This window comes from Liolophura sinensis, chromosome 6 (assembly GCF_032854445.1).
Source record: "Liolophura sinensis isolate JHLJ2023 chromosome 6, CUHK_Ljap_v2, whole genome shotgun sequence".
Taxonomy (NCBI): Eukaryota; Metazoa; Mollusca; class Polyplacophora; order Chitonida; family Chitonidae; genus Liolophura; species Liolophura sinensis.
Window position 1 is genome coordinate 78157753 of NC_088300.1, and position 23950 is coordinate 78181702.

Here is a 23950-nt window from a genome sequence, read left to right on the forward strand (position 1 = left end):
TAGAAATTGGCTTCTTTTTCTAAAGTATTAAAAATTATTTAGAAGCAGTCCTACAGTATGCTCTATGGTCACTGTGAAAATGGTGATGTGGGCAGCTGCGTTCTCAGCACGTAGTCTGTATTACAGAGACCATTGTCAGTGACCTTGGGAACCTAAAGTTTAGCATACAAGGCGCGATTCAACTCAACTGGGCATACACTGTTGGTCAGAGTTGCTGATGGCCATACGGTCAACAGTTGCTTTGAATTGGGTCATAAGCTCCCATTTTTTCCCAGCTTTACTTCCTGTCAAAGGTGGAGGTTTATAGTCTCTTAACTTCTTTCTTCCTCTCTTGTCAGGGTGGAGTCATGGAGATAATGTATTTACGTTCAGCCACGAGTATGGATAAGAAAAGGTTGTCCTGGGTATTCAAAGACCAGAATGTACAGCATGCCCTAAAGACTGATGTCTTACATTCGCTTGGGGATACGGGCTTTTCTAACCACATAAACTTTGTCACCAGTCTCCATCAGCTATGTGAGTGTGACCCGATCATCATGATACTGCTGTTTGTCATTGAACTCTTCTCACCTGATCGTGCTAGCCTGAAGAACAAAACCCTAGTGTCCAGTGTCCAGGAGAAGTTCTCGCTCTGGATGAAACTCTATGTGGAGTCCAAGTACCCGCTGAGCGAGGCGCGTGTGCTCTACCCCAAACTTCTCATGAAGCTGACGGATGTGCGGTCGCTTGGGGAGCACAGCTCACAAATGGCTGCCCAGCTGGATATATCGCGCATGGAACCCTTACTAGTGGAAGTGTTTAATTTAAGTCCGTGATTCTGAGGAGTTGCTCAATGAATGTACTGTTCATCAAACCGCTGGGAGAGTCACTGAGAATTGGTGGTTTGATGTGTTGTTTATGTTAGCCAAGGAAGTATTTATAGAAATATTTGTCTCACAGGTTATGTTTCTGTTAATTGGGAAGAAGAGCAGGCAAGAACCTCACCAAATACAGGTTTAACTATGTATAAGTAGTTTAAACTTATGTACATGTAGGTGGGAGAAAAAAAGAGATTAAGTGCCAAGTGACTCAAGGATTATGTTTACAGAAGACTTATTGTGCTTCAGGTGAAAGGTTCACAGCTCTGCAAGCTTTATTTCATCGTTATGAAGTGCCCTCTCCAAATGATATTTTTTTGTACATACATGTATTTGTTACCTGTGAAAAGACATGTTGGTGACATAATATGAGAGGCTTTCAGGTGAACCAGCCACGTGTGTAGTCTAGTTTATAATGAGATTATACAAATTTGACAGGTAGTGAATTATAAACTTCAGAATTACTGCTTTGCATTTCTTCATTGATTTTGTTTTGAATGAAAGCATAACTTGAACACACTCAAATGTACATTCTGTTTTATGTACACGTACTTCGTGTTGTACACGTACTTCGTGTTGTACACGTACTTCGTGTTGTACACGTACTTCATGTTGTACACGTACTTCATGTTGTACACGTACTTTATGTTGTACACATCTTGATTTACTAAAACTTTGTATCGTAACATACTTCAGATTCTCTAATTATCTCATACTGTTATATCATTTCCCCCACAATTGAGTACATGCACATGTGTGTGACAGGTCCATCAGTGTCTGATTGTCATGCTGTTATACCATCCCCCCACAAGTGAGTACATGCACATGTGTGTGACAGGTCCATCAGTGTCTGATTGTCATGCTGTTATACCATCCCCCCACAAGTGAGTACATGCACATGTGTGTGACAGGTCCATCAGTGTCTGATTGTCATACTGTTATACCATCCCCCCACAAGTGAGAACATTCACATGTGTGTGACAGGTCCATCAGTGTCTGATTGTCATGCTGTTATACCATCCCCCCCCACAAGTGAGTACATTCACATGTGTGTGACAGGTCCATCAGTGTCTGATTGTCATGCTGTTATACCATCCCCCCACAAGTGAGTACATGCACATGTGTGTGACAGGTCCATCAGTGTCTGATTGTCATGCTGTTATACCATCCCCCCACAAGTGAGTACATGCACATGTGTGTGACAGGTCCATCAGTGTCTGATTGTCATACTGTTATACCATCCCCCCACAAGTGAGAACATGCACATGTGTGTGACAGGTCCATCAGTGTCTGATTGTCATACTGTTATACCATCCCCCCACAAGTGAGTACATGGACATGTGTGTGACAGGTCCATCAGTGTCTGATTGTCATACTGTTATACCATCCCCCCACAAGTGAGTACATGCACATGTGTGTGACAGGTCCATCAGTGTCTGATTGTCATACTGTTATACCATCCCCCCACAAGTGAGTACATGCACATGTGTGTGACAGGTCCATCAGTGTCTGATTGTCATACTGTTATACCATCCCCCCACAAGTGAGTACATGCACATGTGTGTGACAGGTCCATCAGTGTCTGATTGTCATGCTGTTATACCATCCCCCCACAAGTGAGTACATTCACATGTGTGTGACAGGTCCATCAGTGTCTGATTGTCATGCTGTTATACCATCCCCCCACAAGTGAGTACATGCACATGTGTGTGACAGGTCCATCAGTGTCTGATTGTCATGCTGTTATACCATCCCCCCCCCACAAGTGAGTACATGCACATGTGTGTGACAGGTCGATCAGTGTCTGATTGTCATGCTGTTATACCATCCCCCCCCCCACAAGTGAGTACATGCACATGTGTGTGACAGGTCCATCAGTGTCTGATTGTCATGCTGTTATACCATCCCCCCCACAAGTGAGTACATGCACATGTGTGTGACAGGTCCATCAGTGTCTGATTGTCATGCTGTTATACCATCCCCCCACAAGTGAGTACATTCACATGTGTGTGACAGGTCCATCAGTGTCTGATTGTCATGCTGTTATACCATCCCCCCACAAGTGAGTACATGCACAAGTGTGTGACCGGTCCATCAGTGTCTGATTGTCATACTGTTATACCATCCCCCCACAAGTGAGTACATTCACATGTGTGTGACAGGTCCATCAGTGTCTGATTGTCATGCTGTTATACCATCCCCCCCCACAAGTGAGTACATGCACATGTGTGTGACAGGTCCATCAGTGTCTGATTGTCATGCTGTTATACCATCCCCCCCCCCCCACAAGTGAGTACATGCACATGTGTGTGACAGGTCCATCAGTGTCTGATTGTCATGCTGTTATACCATCCCCCCACAAGTGAGTACATTCACATGTGTGTGACAGGTCCATCAGTGTCTGATTGTCATGCTGTTATACCATCCCCCACAAGTGAGTACATGCACAAGTGTGTGACCGGTCCATCAGTGTCTGATTGTCATACTGTTATACCATCCCCCCACAAGTGAGTACATTCACATGTGTGTGACAGGTCCATCAGTGTCTGATTGTCATGCTGTTATACCATCCCCCCCCCACAAGTGAGTACATGCACATGTGTGTGACAGGTCCATCAGTGTCTGATTGTCATGCTGTTATACCATCCCCCCACAAGTGAGTACATTCACAAGTGTGTGACAGGTCCATCAGTGTCTGATTGTCATACTGTTATACCATCCCCCCACAAGTGAGTACATTCACATGTGTGTGACAGGTCCATCAGTGTCTGATTGTCATGCTGTTATACCATCCCCCCACAAGTGAGTACATGCACATGTGTGTGACAGGTCCATCAGTGTCTGATTGTCATACTGTTATACCATCCCCCCACAAGTGAGTACATGCACATGTGTGTGACAGGTCCATCAGTGTCTGATTGTCATGCTGTTATACCATCCCCCCACAAGTGAGTACATGCACATGTGTGTGACAGGTCCATCAGTGTCTGATTGTCATACTGTTATACCATCACCCCCCCCCCCCCCCCCCCCACAAGTGAGTACATTCACATGTGTGTGACAGGTCCATCAGTGTCTGATTGTCATACTGTTATACCATCCCCCCACAAGTGAGTACATTCACATGTGTGTGACAGGTCCATCAGTGTCTGATTGTCATACTGTTATACCATCCCCCCCCCACAAGTGAGTACATTCACATGTGTGTGACCGGTCCATCAGTGTCTGATTGTCATACTGTTATACCATCCCCCCACAAGTGAGTACATTCACATGTGTGTGACAGGTCCATCAGTGTCTGATTGTCATGCTGTTATACCATCCCCCCACAAGTGAGTACATTCACATGTGTGTGACAGGTCCATCAGTGTCTGATTGTCATGCTGTTATACCATCCCCCACAAGTGAGTACATTCACATGTGTGTGACAGGTCCATCAGTGTCTGATTGTCATACTGTTATACCATCCCCCACAAGTGAGTACATGCACATGTGTGTGACAGGTCCATCAGTGTCTGATTGTCATGCTGTTATACCATCCCCCTCCCCCCCCACAAGTGAGTACATGCACATGTGTGTGACAGGTCCATCAGTGTCTGATTGTCATGCTGTTATACCATCCCCCACAAGTGAGTACATGCACATGTGTGTGACAGGTCCATCAGTGTCTGATTGTCATACTGTTATACCATCCCCCCCCACAAGTGAGTACATTCACATGTGTGTGACAGGTCCATCAGTGTCTGATTGTCATACTGTTATACCATCCCCCCACAAGTGAGTACATTCACATGTGTGTGACAGGTCCATCAGTGTCTGATTGTCATACTGTTATACCATCCCCCCCCACAAGTGAGTACATTCACATGTGTGTGACAGGTCCATCAGTGTCTGATTGTCATACTGTTATACCATCCCCCCACAAGTGAGTACATTCACATGTGTGTGACAGGTCCATCAGTGTCTGATTGTCATGCTGTTATACCATCCCCCCACAAGTGAGTACATTCACATGTGTGTGACAGGTCCATCAGTGTCTGATTGTCATGCTGTTATACCATCCCCCACAAGTGAGTACATTCACATGTGTGTGACAGGTCCATCAGTGTCTGATTGTCATACTGTTATACCATCCCCCACAAGTGAGTACATGCACATGTGTGTGACAGGTCCATCAGTGTCTGATTGTCATGCTGTTATACCATCCCCCCCCCCCCCCCCACAAGTGAGTACATGCACATGTGTGTGACAGGTCCATCAGTGTCTGATTGTCATGCTGTTATACCATCCCCCCCCCCACAAGTGAGTACATGCACATGTGTGTGACAGGTCCATCAGTGTCTGATTGTCATGCTGTTATACCATCCCCCCACAAGTGAGTACATGCACATGTGTGTGACAGGTCCATCAGTGTCTGATTGTCATACTGTTATACCATCCCCCCACAAGTGAGTACATTCACATGTGTGTGACAGGTCCATCAGTGTCTGATTGTCATGCTGTTATACCATCCCCCCACAAGTGAGTACATGCACATGTGTGTGACAGGTCCATCAGTGTCTGATTGTCATGCTGTTATACCATCCCCCACAAGTGAGTACATTCACATGTGTGTGACAGGTCCATCAGTGTCTGATTGTCATGCTGTTATACCATCCCCCCACAAGTGAGTACATGTAGATGTGTGTTTCGTACTGACAGGACAATGTTCAGTACTGGTCTCTTGGTTCCTTCGGTGACCGGACAATGTTCAGTACTGGTCTCTTGGTTCCTTCGGTGACAGGACAGTGTTCAGTACTGGTCTCTTGGTTCCTTCGGTGACCGGACAATGTTCAGTACTGATCTCTTGGTTCCTTCGGTGACAGGACAGTGTTCAGTACTGGTCTCTTGGTTCCTTCGGTGACAGAACAATGTTCAGTACTGGTCTCTTAGTTCCTTCAGTGACAGGACAATGTTCAGTACTGGTCTCTTGGCTCCTTTAGTGACAGGCCAGTGTTCAGTATTGGTCTCTTGGTTCCTTCAGCGATAGGACAGTGTTCATTACTGATCTCTTGGTTCCCTCGGTGACTGGACAGATTTCGGTACTGATCTCTTGGTTTCTTTCGGTGACCGGACAGTGTTCATTACTGATCTCTTGGTTCCCTCGGTGACTGGACAGTTTTCGATACTGATCTCTTGGTTTCTTTCGGTGACCGGACAGTGTTCAGTACTGGTCTCTTGGTTCCTTCAGTAAAAGGACAATGTTCAGTACTGATCTCTTAATTCCTTCGATGACCGGACAGTGTTCAGTACTGATCTCTTGGTTTCTTTCGGTGACAGGACAGTGTTCGGTACTGGTCTCTTGGTTTCTTCAGTGACAGGACAGTGTTCGGTACTGGTCTCTTGGTTTCTTCAGTGACAGGACAGTGTTCAGTGTTCAGTACCGATCTCTTGGTTCCTTCAGTGACAGGACAATGTTCAGTACTGATCTCTTGGCTCCTTCAGTGACAGGCCAGTGTTCAGTACTGATCTCTTGGTTCCTTCAGTGACAGGACAGCGTTCAGTACTGATCTCTTGGCTCCTTCAGTGACAGGACAGTGTTCAGTACTGGTCTCTTGGTTTCTTCACTGATAGGACAATGTTCAGTACTGGTTTCTGGGTTTCTTCAGCGACAGGAAAGTGTTCAGTACTGGTTTCTGGGTTCCTTCAGTGACAGGACAGTGTTCAGTAATGGTCTCTTGATTTCTTCACTGATAGGACAATGTTCAGTACTGTTTTCTGGGTTTCTTCAGTGACAGGAGAATGTTTAGTACTGGTTTCTGGGTTCCTTCAGTGACAGGACAGTGTTCTGTAATGATCTCTTGGTTCTTTCAGTGACAAGACAATGTTCAGTACTGGTTTCTGGGTTCCTTCAGTGACAGGCCAGTGTTCAGTAATGATCTCTTGGTTCTTTCAGTGACAGGACAATGTTTAGTACTGGTTTCTGGGTTCCTTCAGTGACAGGAGAGTGTTCAGTACTGGTATCTTGGCTCCTCTTGTGACAGGACAGTGTTCGGTACTGATCTCTTGGTTCTTTCAGTGACAGGACAATGTTCAGTACTGGTCTCTTGGTTCCTTAAGTGACAGGCCAGTGTTCAGTAATTTTCTTTGGCTTCTTTTCGTAACAAGAATGGGTATCCAAAAGGTTGGTTGTAATGTCTTACACACACTGTACATACATGTACAAGTGATACATGTATTAGTATGGAACCTTGATAATGAGCTGATAGTTGAGAACCATTGACTTTGAAAAGAGTCTTTTAAGGTTGTGGAATGGAACCTTACTAAAAATGTTATTCCCTTAAGCTTTCTCGTCTGATTCATGTCATGACTTGTCATGTAGCTGTGGTGAAGTCTTGTCTCATTATATGTGTATGTATGTGTTTAAAGGAAATCTTGTGCCTGAAAACTAAATGTAAGTGAAGGGAAAACCAATTGCCTTGAAGTTGTATTAAATGTAACTCAGAACTATTATGGGATGTATATACCTTATGTACAGAAATATATACATTTGCTCAAAGTGGAAAGACTGTTCTCAGCTGGTGAGAAAAACTGTTGTTAATTATTCTGTTTGTGATAAACAAAACATATCAGGTTTCTCTACATGTATGATATTAATGCCTGTGAATGTCTGGCAGAAATAAGTTGTAAACTTTCCAGCATTGTTGATGTATACATTTACATGGAAATATGTCTATTGTGTTGTTGATTCTTACATGGTTCTAAAATATAATCATCTTTATTAGAATAATGTATAATAGGCCAGCAGGTTTTTATTTAAATCTCTTGTGATCTCTTATGTTTTGCCTTATAACTTTAAAAGACATGTTTTCTCCCTGCATAGAAACGTGGGCAGTGTTTCTATGTACAGATTTTGGAACATACATGTAGTACACGTAGATAATGCTGACTAAATTTTGTTGCAACATTTTGTGAAGTGCTATTAGAACATATATAAAAATCATGTTAATGATTTAGAGATTTCAAGGAAAGCCTTTATTGATTAAATGTTTAATTTGTTATTAGGCCTTTGATATTTGTTTTGGCACTTACTGATATCCACAACCATCTTGTATTGACTGATGTTACCGGTCATTACCTGTTTTCTGTGACATGTGGAATTCAGGACTTAGCTTCAATCATACCAGTCGTGGATTTAAAGTCTGCAGGTATTTGCTACAGGTACTTTTTGTCACGCTAACGTTCTGTTTCTGTATGCCCATGGACATCTTTGATATAAAGCTGTAGGTACATGTGCAGCACTTTTAAAGTGGTACAGCAGCACTCATTGTAAAGGATACATGTCCATGTATGTGTTATAAAATCCATTTGTTGAACAGGTATATAGGAAGAAGTAAAATGCCATGTGCTGAGTAGTTAGTTTGAGAAAAGTAAAACATGATGTGCTGAGCAGGTGTTGTGACAGAAGTAAAAATTCCTCTAGCCTTAACACGGTCATCTTCTGTATTCAACTGACGTGCTTTAGTAATGTTCCAAATAATCTTTTCACATCTAGCTGAATGAAAGTTAGTTAATTACCACTAAATCTGTAGAGATCTATTTTTGTTGTCCTGTTTAGATCTTTATATATTGTTTGTGTGACATTGAAAACGTATGTTTATGTTGAGCCTTACCTTTTCTTTACCTGCTTATCCAACATGGGTATGACAGGAATGCCATTCTAGTGCTATAGTCAAGACAGTGCACAAACACACTCCGAAGACTCCAGATTGGTGCCTTGAATTGTTTACACTTGTAGACCAGGTGTTACCTATTGGTAATGATCTCTGCTTGCATCATTGTTTCATACAGGTCTGTAAAAAGGCCGCATAATGCCTGTTTCTTATACTGTCTGCCACCTGTAACAGCCTGCCACCTGTAACAGTCTGCCACCTGTAACAGTTTTGCTCAGGCTCCAGTTGTAAATAAAGTCATATGGAGTTGTTGCTTTATGGTGAATTCCATCTCTCAGATATGTTACATTCTTACTTAAATATTAATTTGTGTTCTGATTTTCATTCCATTGTTCAAGAGAAAGTATGTGAGACCTATATATGTATATTAAAACACTGACCACATTGTGCATAGTCCAATACTGTACTATAGTGTTCCGAATGGTGGCAGCACTCCATGGTACACACTACACAGGTTTATGCCTTGTGATTTGCCCACAGTACTGTCTGAGGTTACTCCTCTGTACACAGGTTTAAACCTTGTGTTTTGCCCACAGTACTGTCTAAGGTTACTTCTTTGTACACAGGTTTAAACCTTGTGGTTTGCCCACAGTACTGTCTAAGGTTACTCCTCTGTACACATGTTTATGCCTTGTGGTTTGCCCACAGTACTGTTTAAGGTTATTCCTCTGTACACAGCTTTATGCCTTGTGGTTTGCCCACAGTACTGTCTAAGGTTACTCCTCTGTACACAGGTTTATGCCTTGTGGTTTACCCAAAGTACTGCCTAAGGTTACTCCTCTGTACACAGGCTTATACCTTGTGGTTTGCCCACAGTACTGTCTAAGGTTACTCCTCTGTACACAGGTTTATACCTTGTGGTCTGCCCACAGTACTGTCTGAGGTTACTCCTCTGTACACAGGTTTATGCCTTGTGGTTTTCCCACAGTACTGTATGAGATTACTCCTCTGTACACAGGCTTATACCTTGTGGTCTGCCCACAGTACTGTCTAAGGTTACTCCTCTGTACACAGGTTTATACCTTGTGGTTTACCCAAAGTACTGTCTAAGGTTACTCCTCTGTACACAGGCTTATACCTTGTGGTTTGCCCACAGTACTGTCTAAGGTTACTCCTCTGTACACAGGTTTATACCTTGTGGTTTGCCCACTGTGTTGTCTAAGGTTACTCCTCTGTACACAGGCTTATACCTTGTGGTTTTCCCACAGTACTGTCTAAGGTTACTCCTCTGTACACAGGTTTATGCCTTGTGGTTTGCCCACAGTACTGTCTAAGGTTACTCCTCTGTACACAGGTTTATACCTTGTGGTTTTCCCACAGTACTGTCTAAGGTTACTCCTCTGTACACAGGTTTATGCCTTGTGGTTTTCCCACAGTACTGTCTAAGGTTACTCCTCTGTACACAGGTTTATACCTTGTGGTTTTCCCACAGTACTGCCTAAGGTTACTCCTCTGTACAAGGTTTATACCTTGTGGTTTTCCCACAGTACTGTCTAAGGTTACTCCTCTGTACACAGGTTTATACCTTGTGGTTTACCCAAAGTACTGTCTAAGGTTACTCCTCTGTACACAGGTTTATACCTTGTGGTTTGCCCACAGTACTGTCTAAGGTTACTCCTCTGTACACAGGTTTATGCCTTGTGGTTTGCCCACAGTACTGTCTAAGGTTAGTCTTCTGTACACAGGTTTATGCCTTGTGGTTTGCCCACAGTACTGTCTAAGGTTACTCCTCTGTACACAGGTTTATGCCTTGTGGTTTTCCCACAGTACTGTCTAAGGTTACTCCTCTGTACACAGGTTTATACCTTGTGGTTTTCCCACAGTACTGTTTAAGGTTACTCCTCTGTACACAGGTTTATACCTTGTGGTTTTCCCACAGTACTGTCTAAGGTTACTCCTCTGCACACAGGTTTATGCCTTGTGGTTTGCCCACAGTACTGTCTAAGGTTACTCCTCTGCACACAGGTTCAAACCTTGTGGTTTGCACACAGTACTGCCTAAGGTTACTCCTCTGTACACAGGTTTAAACCTTGTGGTTTTCCCACAGTACTGTCTAAGGTTACTCCTCTGTACACAGGTTTATACCTTGTGGTTTTCCCACAGTACTGTCTAAGGTTACTCCTCAGTACACAGGTTTATGCCTTGTGGTTTGCCCACAGTACTGTCTAAGGTTACTCTTCTGTACACAGGTTCAAACCTTGTGTTTTGCCCACAGTACTGTCTAAGGTTACTCCTCTGTACACAGGTTTATGCCTTGTGGTTTGCCCACAGTACTGTCTAACGTTACTCTTCTGTACACAGGTTTATGCCTTGTGGTTTGCCCACTGTGCTGTCTAAGGTTACTCCTCTGTACACAGGTTTATGCCTTGTGTTTTGCCCACAGTGCTGTCCAAGGTTACTACTCTGTACAAAGGCTTATGCCTTGTGGTTTGCCCACAGTACTGTACAAGGTTACTACTCTGTACACAGGTTTATGCCTTGTGGTATGCCCACAGTACTGTCTAAGGTTACTCTTCTGTACACAGGTTTATGCCTTGTGGTTTTCCCACAGTACTGTCTAAGGTTACTCTGTACACAGCTTTAAACCATGTGGTTTGCCCACTGTATTGTCTAAGGTTACTCCTCTGTACACAGGTTTATACCTTGTGGTTTGCCCACAGTACTGTCTAAGGTTACTCCTCTTGTACACAGGTTTATACCTTGTGGTTTGCCCACAGTACTGTCTAAGGTTACTCCTCTGTACACAGGTTTATGCCTTGTGGTTTGCCCACAGTACTGTCTAAGGTTACTCCTCTGTACACAGGTTTATACCTTGTGGTTTTCCCACAGTACTGTCTAAGGTTACTCCTCTGTACACAGGTTTATACCTTGTGGTTTGCACACAGTACTGTCTAAGGTTACTCCTCTGTACACAGGTTTATACCTTGTGGTTTGCCCACAGTACTGTCTAAGGTTACTCCTCTGTACACAGGTTTATACCTTGTGGTTTGCCCACAGTACTGTCTAAGGTTACTCCTCTGTACACAGGTTTATGCCTTGTGGTTTGCCCACAGTACTGTCTAAGACTATTCCTCTGTACACAGGTTTATACCGTTCTTAGAATCAGCCACATCAGGAGACGTTCTGTTAGCCTGCGAAAAACGCTAATGTTATTTATATCTCTGCCTCCATACTACATGTTGGGGAATGGTCCCAGGTAGCCCTTGTTAAGCCTTCTGGAAACCACTACCACTGAACAGCTTCAACAGTTTTCTATGTATGTGTAATACTGAACACGATTTACCAGACCAATAAAAAAGGAGCCACCAGCTATTGGACTTGACCTGGGAATACCGCCTAGCTCAAGCAACACATGGGATTATAGTTCAGGTGAAAGCTTTACTTAATCTTGGTAACTTTAATTTACCTTGGTAATTTCTTGCTTAAAGTGAGAGGCTTAAACCCAGCCGTAAAGATGTGGCACAGCTCTAGTCTACTATAAAACCCTCTCGCTGCCTCATCCATGTCTATGCCGTTTTATCTTAACAAGAATTGATTCTGGACAGACTGTCTTAGTTACAACTAAAGTTTCTGGGGGAACCATTATCTTGACAGGTTTGCTGATGGCCATTAGTGTTACTGTATACAGAATAGAACAGCCAGACAAAGCCACACTAACTGATAAGCTTGTATTGAGGATCAGAATGCAATTTATAGTCAGATCGAGCAGTAAACACATCATCCTATTGCACGATATCACCGTATTATGTACATGTGTTACAACAAAGTAACACATAGCCTGCACCCTCTCACACTTGAGGCCTTATACAGACACAAATGGTTTATTATTATCTCTGCAACAGGCAGCCTGCAGATGTTTGTGGGTTTCCCTGGGGCTATGCCCGGTGTCCTCCCAGCATAATGCAGGCAGCCGTCATATAAGTGAAATATTCTTGAGTACGACCGTAAAACAGCAATCAAATAAATAAATATATCTACTGCAGCATTACTATATTACTGACAGCATTAACAAAAAGTCAGCTGTCCCTTGTCTTTGTTATTTCATGCACAGCTCTATTGATAGACACATTTTTGTCTGGAGTAATCAAGTATATGTAAATAATATATAACCTCAGGCACAAACCTGTCTTCAAAATCAATATGGTAACACGTTTTTTTTTCTATTCTTAGCTAGATGTATTATTTGCACGTTTATCAGCTCCAGCGAAGCAAACCTACAGGGCAGTGTATTTGTCTATAGGTCCATATGTCAACTGACAATTGAAAAACTGACATCATAGTTATATGATCTTGCCAGCACTGCCTCCGGTAAACTGGACGTTTCTTTTATCCTTAAAAACGAAAGAATGCCAATAAGTCAATTTATTCGTACTATTTTCTTCAGTGCATAAATTTAAGTATAGAGGTATTTCATGGCCCATGAAAAATAAAACAAATGGTTAAATTTTTTTATTTCCTTGATTGGTGTTTTATGCCGTTCTTAAGAATATTTCACTTGTAAAGCTAGCATTATGGTGGGAGGAAATCGGGCAGAGCCCGGGGGAAACCCACGACCAACCTTTCCACATATGACCAGAGAGGAAGCCAGCATGAACTGGACTTGAACTCACAGCGACTGCATTGGTGAGAGGCTCCTGGATCATTACATCCGTACTGGCGTGCTAACCACCTAGGCCACTAAATGATTAAAAGGTGAACTTGTAAAAAATTTGACAAGCATGGAGATGTTACCTTGGTAGTTAACCTGTTGTTCCATTTTCAAATAGAATCATATAAAGCCTTTTGTCTACTGGAAAATTATGTCAGCTGTAGATTTTATATGTCCTGGTCTGGCCCAGCAACATGTACATATATTAGCGGAAGTCAAGAGTCTGTACAATACCAGGCTTACCGGTATGACGCCAGACTAAAGGTGTCTGTCAACATCAGGCTAAAGGTGTCTGTCAGCACCAGGCTAAAGGTGTCTGTCAGCACCAGGCTAAAGGTGTCTGCCAATACCAGACTAAAGGTGTCTGTCAGCACCAGGCTAAAGGTGTCTGTCAACACAACACTAAAGGTATCTGTCAACACCAGACTAAAGGTGTCTGTCAATGCCAGACTAAAGGTGCCTGTCAACACCAGGCTTTAGGTGTCTGTCAACCCCAGGCTAAAGGTGTCTGTTAACGCCAGGCTAAAGGTGTCTGTCAATGCCAGACTAAAGGTGTCTGTCAACGCCAGGCTAAAGGTGTCTGTCCATACCAGGCTAAAGGTGTCTGTCAACACCAGACTTAAGGTTTCTGTCAACACCAGGCTACAGGTGTCTGTCAACATCAGGCCAAAAGTGTCTGTCAACGCCAGACTAAAGGTGACTTTTATTGTCAGACTAAAGGTGCCTGTCACCACTGAGCTAAAGGTGTCTGTCAACACCAGACTAAAGGTGTCTGTCAGTGTGAGACTAAAGGTGCCTGTCAACCCCAGGCTAAAGGTGTCTGTCAACCCCAGGCTAAAGGTGTCTGTCAATGCGAGGCTAAAGGTGTCTTTCAATGCCAGACTAAAGGTGCCTGTCAACGCCAGGCTAAAGGTGTCTGTCAATGCCAGACTAAAGATGCCTTTTAACGTCACACTAAAGGTGTCTGTCACCTCTGAGATAAAGGTGTCTGTCAATGCCAGGTTAAAGGTGCCTGTCAACACTAGACTAAAGGTGCCTGTCAATACCAGGCTAAAGGTGTGTCAACACCAGGCCAAAGGTATCTGTCAATGCCAGATGAACGGTGCCTATTAATGCCAGACTAAAGGTGTCTATCAGCACCAGACTGAAGATGTCTGCCAACACCAGGCCAAAGGTGTCTGTCAATGCCTGACTAAAGGTGTTTATTAATGCCAGACTAAAGGTGTCTGTCAACACCAGGCTAAAGGTGTCTGTCAATGCAAGACTAACGGTGCCTATTAACACCAGACTAAAGGTGTCTGTCAATACCAGGCTAAAGGTATCTATCAGCACCAGACTAATGGTGTCGGCCAACAACAGGCCAAAGGTGTCTGTCTATGCCAGACTACAGGTGTTTATTAATGCCAGACTAAAGGTGTCTGTCAACACCAGACTAAGTGTCTTTCCGTGCCAAGCTAAAGGTGTCTATTCATGCCAGACTAAAGGTGTCTGTCAACACCAGGCTAAAGATGTCTGTCAACACCAGGCTAAAGGTGTCTGTCAGCATCAGGCTAAAAGTGTCTGTCAGCACCAAGTTACAGGTGTCTGTCAGTGCCAAGCTAAAGGTGTCTGTCAACACCAGGCTAAAGGTATCTGCCAACACTAGGCTAAATGTGTCTGTCAACACCAGGCTAAAAGTGTCTGTCAGCACCTCCCTAAAGGTGTCTATCAGCGCCAGGCTTATCAACGTCAGACTAAAGGTGTCTGTCAACACCTGGTTAAAGGTGTCTGTCAGTGCAAAACTTAAGGTGTCTGTCAACACCAGGATAAAGGTGTCTGTCAGCACCAGGCTAAAATGTCTGTCAGCACCAGGTTACAGGTGTCTGTCAGTGCCAAGCTAAAGGTGTCTGTCAACACCAGGTTAAAGGTGACTGTCAGCGCCAAACTTAAGTTGTGTGTCAACACCAAGCTAAAGGTATCTGCCAACACTAGGCTAAATGTGTCTGTCGACACCAGGCTAAAAGTGTCTGTCAGCACCGCCCTAAAGGTGTCTATCAGCGCCAGGCTTATCAACGTCAGGCTAAAGGTGTCTGTCAACACCAAGTTAAAAGTGTCTTTCAGTGCCAAATTTAAGGTCTGTGTCAACACCAGACTAAAGGTATCTGCCAACACTAAGCTAAAAGTGTCTGTCAGCACCAGGCTAAAAGTGTCTGTCAACACCAGGCTAAAGGTGTCTGTCAGCGTCAGGCAAAGGTATTTGTCAACGCCAGGCTAAGGGTGTTCGTCAACACCAGGCTAAAGATGTCTGTCAACACCAAGCTAAAGGTGTCTGTCAGTACCAGGCTAAAGGTGTCTGTCAGCATTAGGCTAAAGGTGTCTGTCAGCACCAGACTAAAGGTTTCTATTGAAGGTGTATGCTACGTCTTGCCTCTCCCCATATACTCTTTTCTTGGGCAGTTATTCACAATGTCAGATCTTCTAGCCTTTCTCCTTATACTAGCTTTTTACTCAGTTATTCACAATGTCATATCTTCTATCCTCACCCCATATACTAGTTTCTTGCACATTCACAATGTCAGATCTTCTAGCCTCTCTCCTTATACTAGCGTCTTGCTCTGTTATTCACAGTCAGATCTTCTAGCCTCTCTCCTTATACTAGCGTCTTGCTCTGTTATTCACAATGTCAGGTCAAGCCTCATGCCTTATACATGTACCAGCTCATTGAAATCTAGACTACATCTGAAAAAATACCTGCTTGTCCAGTGGAATTGTGCCTTCCTTTATTTTTGTGGTGAAATGAGCATTTCCATTCATGTGACATATAACACCAATTCTGAGTGATATTAAGCTGTGACATCTTCAAGCATAACTGGGGTCATCAAACAGCTAGAGGGTATATGTAGATATTACTTCAGATCCAGCTAGAGACAAGCCAAATTAACTTGAGCCAGACCAAGTTGGCACTTAATCCATATATCATAGCACGCGGCTACGCTGACACAAGTTTAAATCTCTGGCATCAATAAACACAACAAAGTAGTAAACAATCACAAACAAAGTAGTGAATCATTCACATCCATGTGACCGACATTGTCTCATTGTACAAGGCAAGATGCAATGGCTACATGTACGGGAGAAAGTGTCAGATTTCCACAAAAATGCTTCCTTCTCATACACTGTCATCCACTTACTATTGGGCTGATATTTGGCAGCTGGTAAATATGCCATCAACCAACCAATTATTCTGCTCTGAATAAAAGGTGCTTCCGAGGGATCAGAGGAACAACATAAGTTGTCAATAAAGCTTGTTTTTATCACTTTGACCATTTATTACTGTTTGTAAAATGCACAATATAATAAAGCTATGAACAAATGTATTCAAAAAATGTAGATACCAGTCCTAAACCCTGTTCACATGGGCAAAGTAAAGCTGTCTTAACTTGCAAAACTGATTCTGAGCCAATTTGACATCACCTGTGTGAATGCAAATTACTAAACCTGCTTAAATGTGACAGTGTGAACGGGCAAATCCCTGAACTGTCTTTAAAAACCGGTTTGGCCACATGGTGGTGTGAACACACACATTTTTACAACTGGCTTTGATTTAAACCGGTTCAAATTAGATGGGGATTTTTGGCCGTGTGAACAGGGTACATGTAATCAACCATAGTAGCATATTTTTATTTCTTATTTCAAGCCAATATATATAAAAACATTCACAGCACAATATGATGAAAAATGATATTAAAAAATGGGTTCTGAACAGTGTAAATATTTGTGTAGACATTAATTAGAATGCTTCCGCTTTGCTTATAACTATAGAAGTCCTCAACATATTCTAAAATTACAAATACCTTTGAATTGACTTAAGTGTATCAAAACACATCATAGAAATACCTGTTAAAAAAAAATTAACAGACTGATGTAAATCTTTAAAATGGTATCACAGATTTTAATGTATTTGACACTTTCAGCTTAAGATATCCCAGGCCATGAGCAGGCACTTGCAGTATACTAAGGTTCTAAGTGCAGCTTTGGTACCATACACATGTGCCAGGTGGTAGCCCATTTGTAAGTCCAGCTTCACCTACCATACACACGTGACATGGTAGCCCACGTGCAGGTCCAGCTTCACCTACCATACACACGTGACATGGTAGCCCACGTGCAGGTCCAGCTTCACCTACTATACACGTGACAGGTGGTAGCCCATTTGTAAGTCCAGCTTCACCTACCATACACACGTGACATGGTAGCCCACGTGAAAGTCCAGCTTCACCTACCATACACATGTGACAAGTGGTAGCCCACGTGAAAGTCCAGCTTCACCTACCATACACACGTGACATGTGGTAAGTCCAGATTAACTACATGTACCACACATGTCTCAGGCAGTAAGTCCAGCTTAGCTACCTTAGGTGTCTTAGGTGGCAAGTCCAGCTTAGTTACCACACACGTCTTAGATACATGCAGTAAGTCCAGCTTAGCTACCTTAGGTGTCTTAGGTGGCAAGTCCAGCTTAGTTACCACACACGTCTTAGATACATGCAGTAAGTCCAGCTTAGCTACCTTAGGTGGCAAGTCCAGCTTAGTTACCACACACGTCTAAGATACATGCAGTAAGTCCAGCTTAGCTACCTTAGGCGTCCTAGGTGGTAAGTCCAGCTTAGTTACCACACACGTCTAAGATACATGCAGTAAGTCCAGCTTAGTTACCACACACGTCTAAGATACATGCAGTAAGTCCAGCTTAGCTACCTTAGGCGTCCTAGGTGGCAAGTCCAGCTTAGTTACCACACACGTCTTAGATACATGCAGTAAGTCCAGCTTAGTTACCACACACGTCTAAGATACATGCAGTAAGTCCAGCTTAGCTACCTTAAGCGTCCTAGGTGGCAAGTCCAGCTTAGTTACCACACACGTCTTAGGTACATGCAGTAAGTCCAGCTTAGCTACCTTAGGTATCTTATGTGGCAACTCCAGCTTAGTTACCACACACGTCTTAGATACATGCAGTAAGTCCAGCTTAGTTACCACACACATCTAAGATACATGCAGTAAGTCCAGCTTAGTTACCACACACGTCTTAGATACATGCAGTAAGTCCAGCTTAGCTACCTTAGGTGTCTTAGGTGGCAAGTCCAGCTTAGTTACCACACAAGTCTTAGATACATGCAGTAAGTCCAGCTTAGTTACCACACGTCTTAGATACATCCACTAAGTCCAGCTTAGTTACCACACACGTCTTAGATACATGCAGTAAGTCCAGCTTAGTTACCACACATGTCTTAGATACATGCAGTAAGTCCAGCTTAGTTACCACACATGTCTTAGATACATGCAGTAAGTCCAGCTTAGTTACCACACACGTCTTAGATACATGCAGTAAGTCCAGCTTAGTTACCACACAGGTCTTAGATACATGTAGTAAGTCCAGCTTAGTTACCACACACGTCCTAGATACATGCAGTAAGTCCAGCTTAGTTACCACACGTCTTAGATACATGCAGTAAGTCCAGCTTAGTTACCACACACGTCTTAGATACATGCAGTAAGTCCAGCTTAGTTACCACACACGTCTTAGATACATGCAGTAAGTCCAGCTTAGTTACCACACACGTCTTAGATACATGCAGTAAGTCCAGCTTAGCTACCACACAAACGTCCACTGGGTTAATACATCTGTCAGGGATATTTTCAATGTATACCTCATGACAGATGAAAAATAAATTTCATTTTAATCAAGCTTAAGCTCAATTAACTATTTGTTTGAATTTGTCCACTAATAACAATTATATCAGAATAAAGTCCGATGATCACACAAAGGCTTAAACTTGCTAAACACAAAACCTCACTGTGCATAACACTTTACAAAAATTTACAATATTCCATGCATGAATGGAGTTATACAGAATAACAATGTCGTACGTGATGTGATAACCACTTATTCCACATTACACTTGTAAGCCCTGATGATGTCTCGTATGGGAGCCCGACAGACGGGACATTTGGCACTCTGTCTCATCAGGTGCTTCCCACAGCCATAGCATACGCACATGTGGCCACACTGATACAACACTGAATCTGCGTGACTATCCAAACATATGAGGCAGTGAGAGTCGCTCACTGGGCGAGCCCGATTTAACATCTGACTGCTCTCTGCATGATCACCTGAAACAAAATTGACAAACTGAATGAACTATTAAGGTAAGTCAACAACTGTTGCCAGATTGTACTGAGTATAAATCTACCATTAACTGTTACACACATTGTTGGGACATTAACTGTTACACACACTGTTGAGACATTAACTGTTACACACACTGTTGGGACATTAACTGTTACACACACTGTTGGGACATTAACTGAAATCTGTAAATGGCCTTCTCTATAAGTGTCACTACCAGTGGATGTAAACAGAGGAAGAATTGTCCGTCTCAGGTGTGACTGAGTTTATCTGCACATGATTCATCAAACCAAAGTAACACCTAAGTTACCTGAGGCCTGGGACACTGCTGCTGCCACCTCCTGTCTGATCGCACGCTGCACATCCATCTGCATCTCCACACTCAACTTGAGCATAGTTTTCATCTCTTCCATCTGAGCTTTAAGGGCATTCAGCTCACGGCTAAGGTGAAGGTTAGTCTGAGGACAAATTACATCATTATAAAGAGTTACTTACAGTTTTACCACCCATATAACTAGCTGGCACTTACTTACAGTTTTACTACCTGTGAGGCATTTACTTAAAGTATCACGATTAGCTACAGCAAACTTATTAAGACGAACTATGGCTGAGACGGTGTGAAAGGGATCAGTTTAGGTGTTTTCTTTATTACACATCAGACACTGCAGTTTTTAGTACTGCTTTCCAGTGTTCTTAATTTAGTCAGACAGCTAGATGTCCAATATTGATAGACATAATAATATTAAAAATTATATACTCACTGAGTTATCTCCCTTATAAAGAAGAGCTTGAATAGTTGTCTCCCCTTACCTGTGTATACGGCACAGCAGCTGCGCTGATATTTGTCACTGAGATGTTGTCAATATCTGATAGGTCATTGTCCATTTGAATACCCAGATGAGAGAAATCATTTCTTTGATGAAATGGGTTTACAGGGAGCGAGCGAAGAAAGTTCCTGACACGATTTCCATCAGCGCCCGATTGTCCAAGCCTCTGCTGCAATCACAGAGAGTGGAATCAAAAATAATATGTCTGAGCAGTTCAATTCCAGTGACCTGCAATAAGGGCTGCATCAAACATGACTCTACCTTGGAAGTCTTCTCACGTCAGAAAATTATTTGGTAGAGGTGAAGAAAACATGAAGGCACAACTGTGATAAGAAGGTGGCGTTGCTTCTGGGGAGCGAGGGGCAGACTAAGAGCTGAGCCGGGTCAATACTTCCAGTTACACCAATCAAAACACTATCAGACCACACACTGATCTCTACCCCTCCAATGATGTAATTTCTCACTCAAACAAAAGCTTATCTGCAGATACATGTAGTTTACATCTCTCTAAACAGCAAATACATGATACTTTTCCATCTCATTGTTTACAGAACACTGCTGTTAAACTATTACATAACACATGTCTCCATCACGCTCCAGGTTCATGACAGCCTACATGACACCATCATCAGTTAACCTATTATATAAGACAGGCCTCCATCACTCACTCACATCCAGGTGCATGACACCCTACATGACACCATCCTCAGTTAACCTATTATATAACACAGGCCTCCATCACTCACTCACATCCACGTGCATGACAGCCTACATGACACCATCATCAGTTAACCTGTTATATAACACAGGCCTCCATCACTCACTCACATCCAGGTGCATGACACCCTACATGACACCATCCTCAGTTAACCTATTATATAACACAGGCCTCCATCACTCACTCACATCCACGTGCATGACAGCCTACATGACACCATCATCAGTTAACCTATTATATAACACAGGCCTCCATCACTCACTCACATCCAGGTGCATGACACACTACATGACACCATCCTCAGCTATCCTGTTACACAACACAGACGTCCATGACTTTCTCACCTCCAGGTGTACTTCCATCGTGCCTCGGAATTCTCCTTCCAGTGATGAGGACACAAGTCTTTGGTGCAACAACTCACTGATCTCTTCCACTAGATTTTCCCTCTGAACCTGCAGAGCTTCTTCACTCTCCACATGCACCATTCTGCAAGTCATACAGCAGATTTGAACAATTTGTTCTGCAACATTTTATATATAGAATAAATAGAAGAATTATTCCATTTAAACCAGTAAACTTCAAAGTTTCCATATTAGTTTGCAAAAAATATAATTTTCAAAGACAACTGTTCACAGATACACAACATTTTTTTCTATCCATATTCTGTCAAGTAAACAGTCTTTATTCCCACGAAATGGATCAAGTTTCCACTTAACAAGGTGTAGGTCAGAGTTCATTATGTCAATTGGTGAGGGTTAGGGTGGGGCGAGTCATTATGGAACTCTCATCAGAGTCCTGGTATCTCTTACCTTGCCAGGTCAGGAGCTGGTGGTACAACATTAACTTCTGGGTTAGCGGCAACTGAAAGATATATTAAGTACATCAATTAGACGCAAACATGGGTAAAGCAGTGTTCGCCAAATGTCAAGTGGGCTTAGCCTTGGATGTGCTCGGTACACCAGGGATGCGGCAATATATATGTATTTTTATCTGTACTAAACAAAGACTCATGAACACTTGATAAAAAACCCTGTCAAATATTGTCTTTTAGCTATATGCAAGGGAGAGCCCAGTTATTAGCTAATTAATTGGATTTTTTCTCTTCAGTAACAAAAAATCTGCACAGAATTTTTCCATATTGTAACTGATTATAAGAACCACTGCCTGTACAAGTAACAGTATGTATGTATTTGGAACTATAGCCTTATGTACTGATCACAAATAAACTTATATACTTGTATACATCACATTACCATCATATGTACAATCTGACTTATCAGATCTGTCCTCGCAAACTGTGACATTCCAGTGATTGCTCTAAATCAATAGATTGTTTTTAATTTTTGTCCCATTTTACAATTAACTTTCCAATGCTCAGCGCCCATAATTGTCGTATGATATTGTTTATTTTCTCATTTTACCTTCAGTGCTTAAGTTGTACATTTCTCCACTATTAGAGGTTGGGGGAGTCCGTGATCGTGACTGAGGAGGTGATGTATTTCTAGACTCAGGGGTAGAGGTGGGTGTTACATCCTCAGATGCTGGGTGAGAATGCCTGGCCTGGGTATGTGAGCCATCTGCAGAGTTACTGCCCCGTGCCCTCTCATCAGTCCTGCTCTGCATTTGTCTGTCAGGTGATGGGGAATTCTGGGAGGGGACAGGAGACGCCTGGTGAGAACTGCGTGGACTGACAGAGTTACGAGGTGTGATGCTGAAGGAGGACATGTTGCGTCTGATGATGTTGTTGAGATGTTGTCTGAAGACATTACTGCGTAGAAGAGAGGACACAGGTTGTTGTTGGTACAGTCCCTCCACCTCCACCACAATGGCCTCCGGTCGATGCTCTTCCACATCATCCACATTCGCTGGGGCATTCTCCTTCCCCTCATTCTGAGCCTGCACCTCAAACCTCTTGCTCAAGAACTGGTTGATACGCTCTCTGTTTGCTTGTCCTGTCACAGGCTTCTCTCCATGTTGAATCTGATGCAGCTCATACATCAAATTTCTGTGACAATTATGTAAACACAGGACAGGACACATAAGTCCAAATGCAAACACATGAGAAGACATATCAGTCCAAATTAAAAACACATAACATCAATACACACCCTCCATAGAATAAATGTTTCTTTTCACGGAGTGTGATCTGCACATAGGGCCTTATTTATACTGATATGCATTGGAATATAGGTTTATGACATCTGGGGAGATATTTGGTGTCCTTGTGAAGAGATAACAAGCTTTGAGTAGGGTATCATAATGTAATGGTAGCCTATAGCTGTCATTCAGACTAACATGTCCCCATGACACAAACCTAAGGACATGAGAATTAGTCTTTCACACCGCAGCATCAACATAGTTTATTAACCAAACAGAATGGTACTTGGCCTGGTACAAATTAATTGATTAATTCATATAAGTGTAGCTGCAAATATTGTAATGCATTCTCAGAAAGGTAGTAGCTAGGCCTACAGCAAGTACCGGTATACCGTTATGCACATAATAAGCTAATTCCATGCTTTCAGCCTAAATGTTTTAGTTGAACAAGCTGATTATAATGTTTGGGAAAATGAAACGGAACCGACATTGGACTTTCAGCTTGGGGAGGCGTATGTGTATCGGACGTCATTAACGCTATGCAACTTTAGTTGTCCTGGATAACTTACGTCCGACTGTTTTCAAAAAAGGCCTGCATTCCCGCATCCATATCTTCAGTGCTCATCGTGGTTGTTTTTGAAGTTGGGTTGCAATCACCACCGATAACTTCCCCGCCAACAGCTCCTTCGATCTCTGGAGAACTTGATCGGGACGACATCGTCACTGCTTCTACGTTCAGGTTTATATTGCTCAATCCACGATGTGTTCACTACTAAAAATAGCAACCGCATCACTAACACCACAACAACAAAGCACATGTCCTTGACAGCTGGGTTTCCGCGAAATATGACGTATACTGACGACCTTTCACAGTTGATCCGCGGCAGGTCACAGTTTCTTCCCTTGATTGGCTGAAGATGAGCGG

At 42.9% G+C, this 23950-nt stretch overlaps 2 protein-coding genes across 5 annotated transcripts in view; one reads left to right on the forward strand and one right to left on the reverse strand.

Moving 5' to 3' along the window:
• The window catches only part of LOC135466769 (nuclear hormone receptor HR96-like), a 62368-nt gene extending 60637 nt beyond the window's left edge, over positions 1-1731 (forward strand). For all 4 annotated transcript variants that reach the window (XM_064744436.1, XM_064744437.1, XM_064744439.1 and 1 more), the window contains one exon: positions 339-1731. In XM_064744436.1, coding sequence (XP_064600506.1) covers positions 339-815 — 477 coding nt within the window. In that variant the 3' untranslated portion in view covers positions 816-1731. The remainder of the gene's footprint in view (positions 1-338) is intronic.
• A 16962-nt stretch (positions 1732-18693) lies between these two features.
• LOC135468705 (uncharacterized) lies at positions 18694-23881 on the reverse strand. Its single transcript, XM_064747100.1, has 7 exons — positions 23595-23881; positions 22350-22933; positions 21738-21789; positions 21273-21414; positions 20194-20379; positions 19694-19841; positions 18694-19367 (listed from the first exon to the last, which is right to left on the reverse strand). The coding sequence occupies exons 1-7, from the start codon at positions 23741-23743 to the stop codon at positions 19141-19143; spliced, it is 1488 nt and encodes a 495-aa protein (XP_064603170.1). The 5' UTR covers positions 23744-23881; the 3' UTR covers positions 18694-19140.
• Positions 23882-23950: the final 69 nt, after the last annotated feature.

Coding starts and splice junctions, on each gene's coding strand:
- LOC135468705 (XM_064747100.1), bottom strand. CDS start 23,743: ATGTCGTCCCGATCAAGTTCTCCAGAGATCGAAGGAGCTGTTGGCGGG. Junction 20,380..21,272: donor CGATGGAAGTACACCTGGAG/GTGAGAAAGTCA, acceptor CTGTGATTGCAG/CAGAGGCTTGGACAATCGGG. Junction 19,368..19,693: donor AGCAGTGTCCCAGGCCTCAG/GTAACTTAGGTG, acceptor ATTTTGTTTCAG/GTGATCATGCAGAGAGCAGT.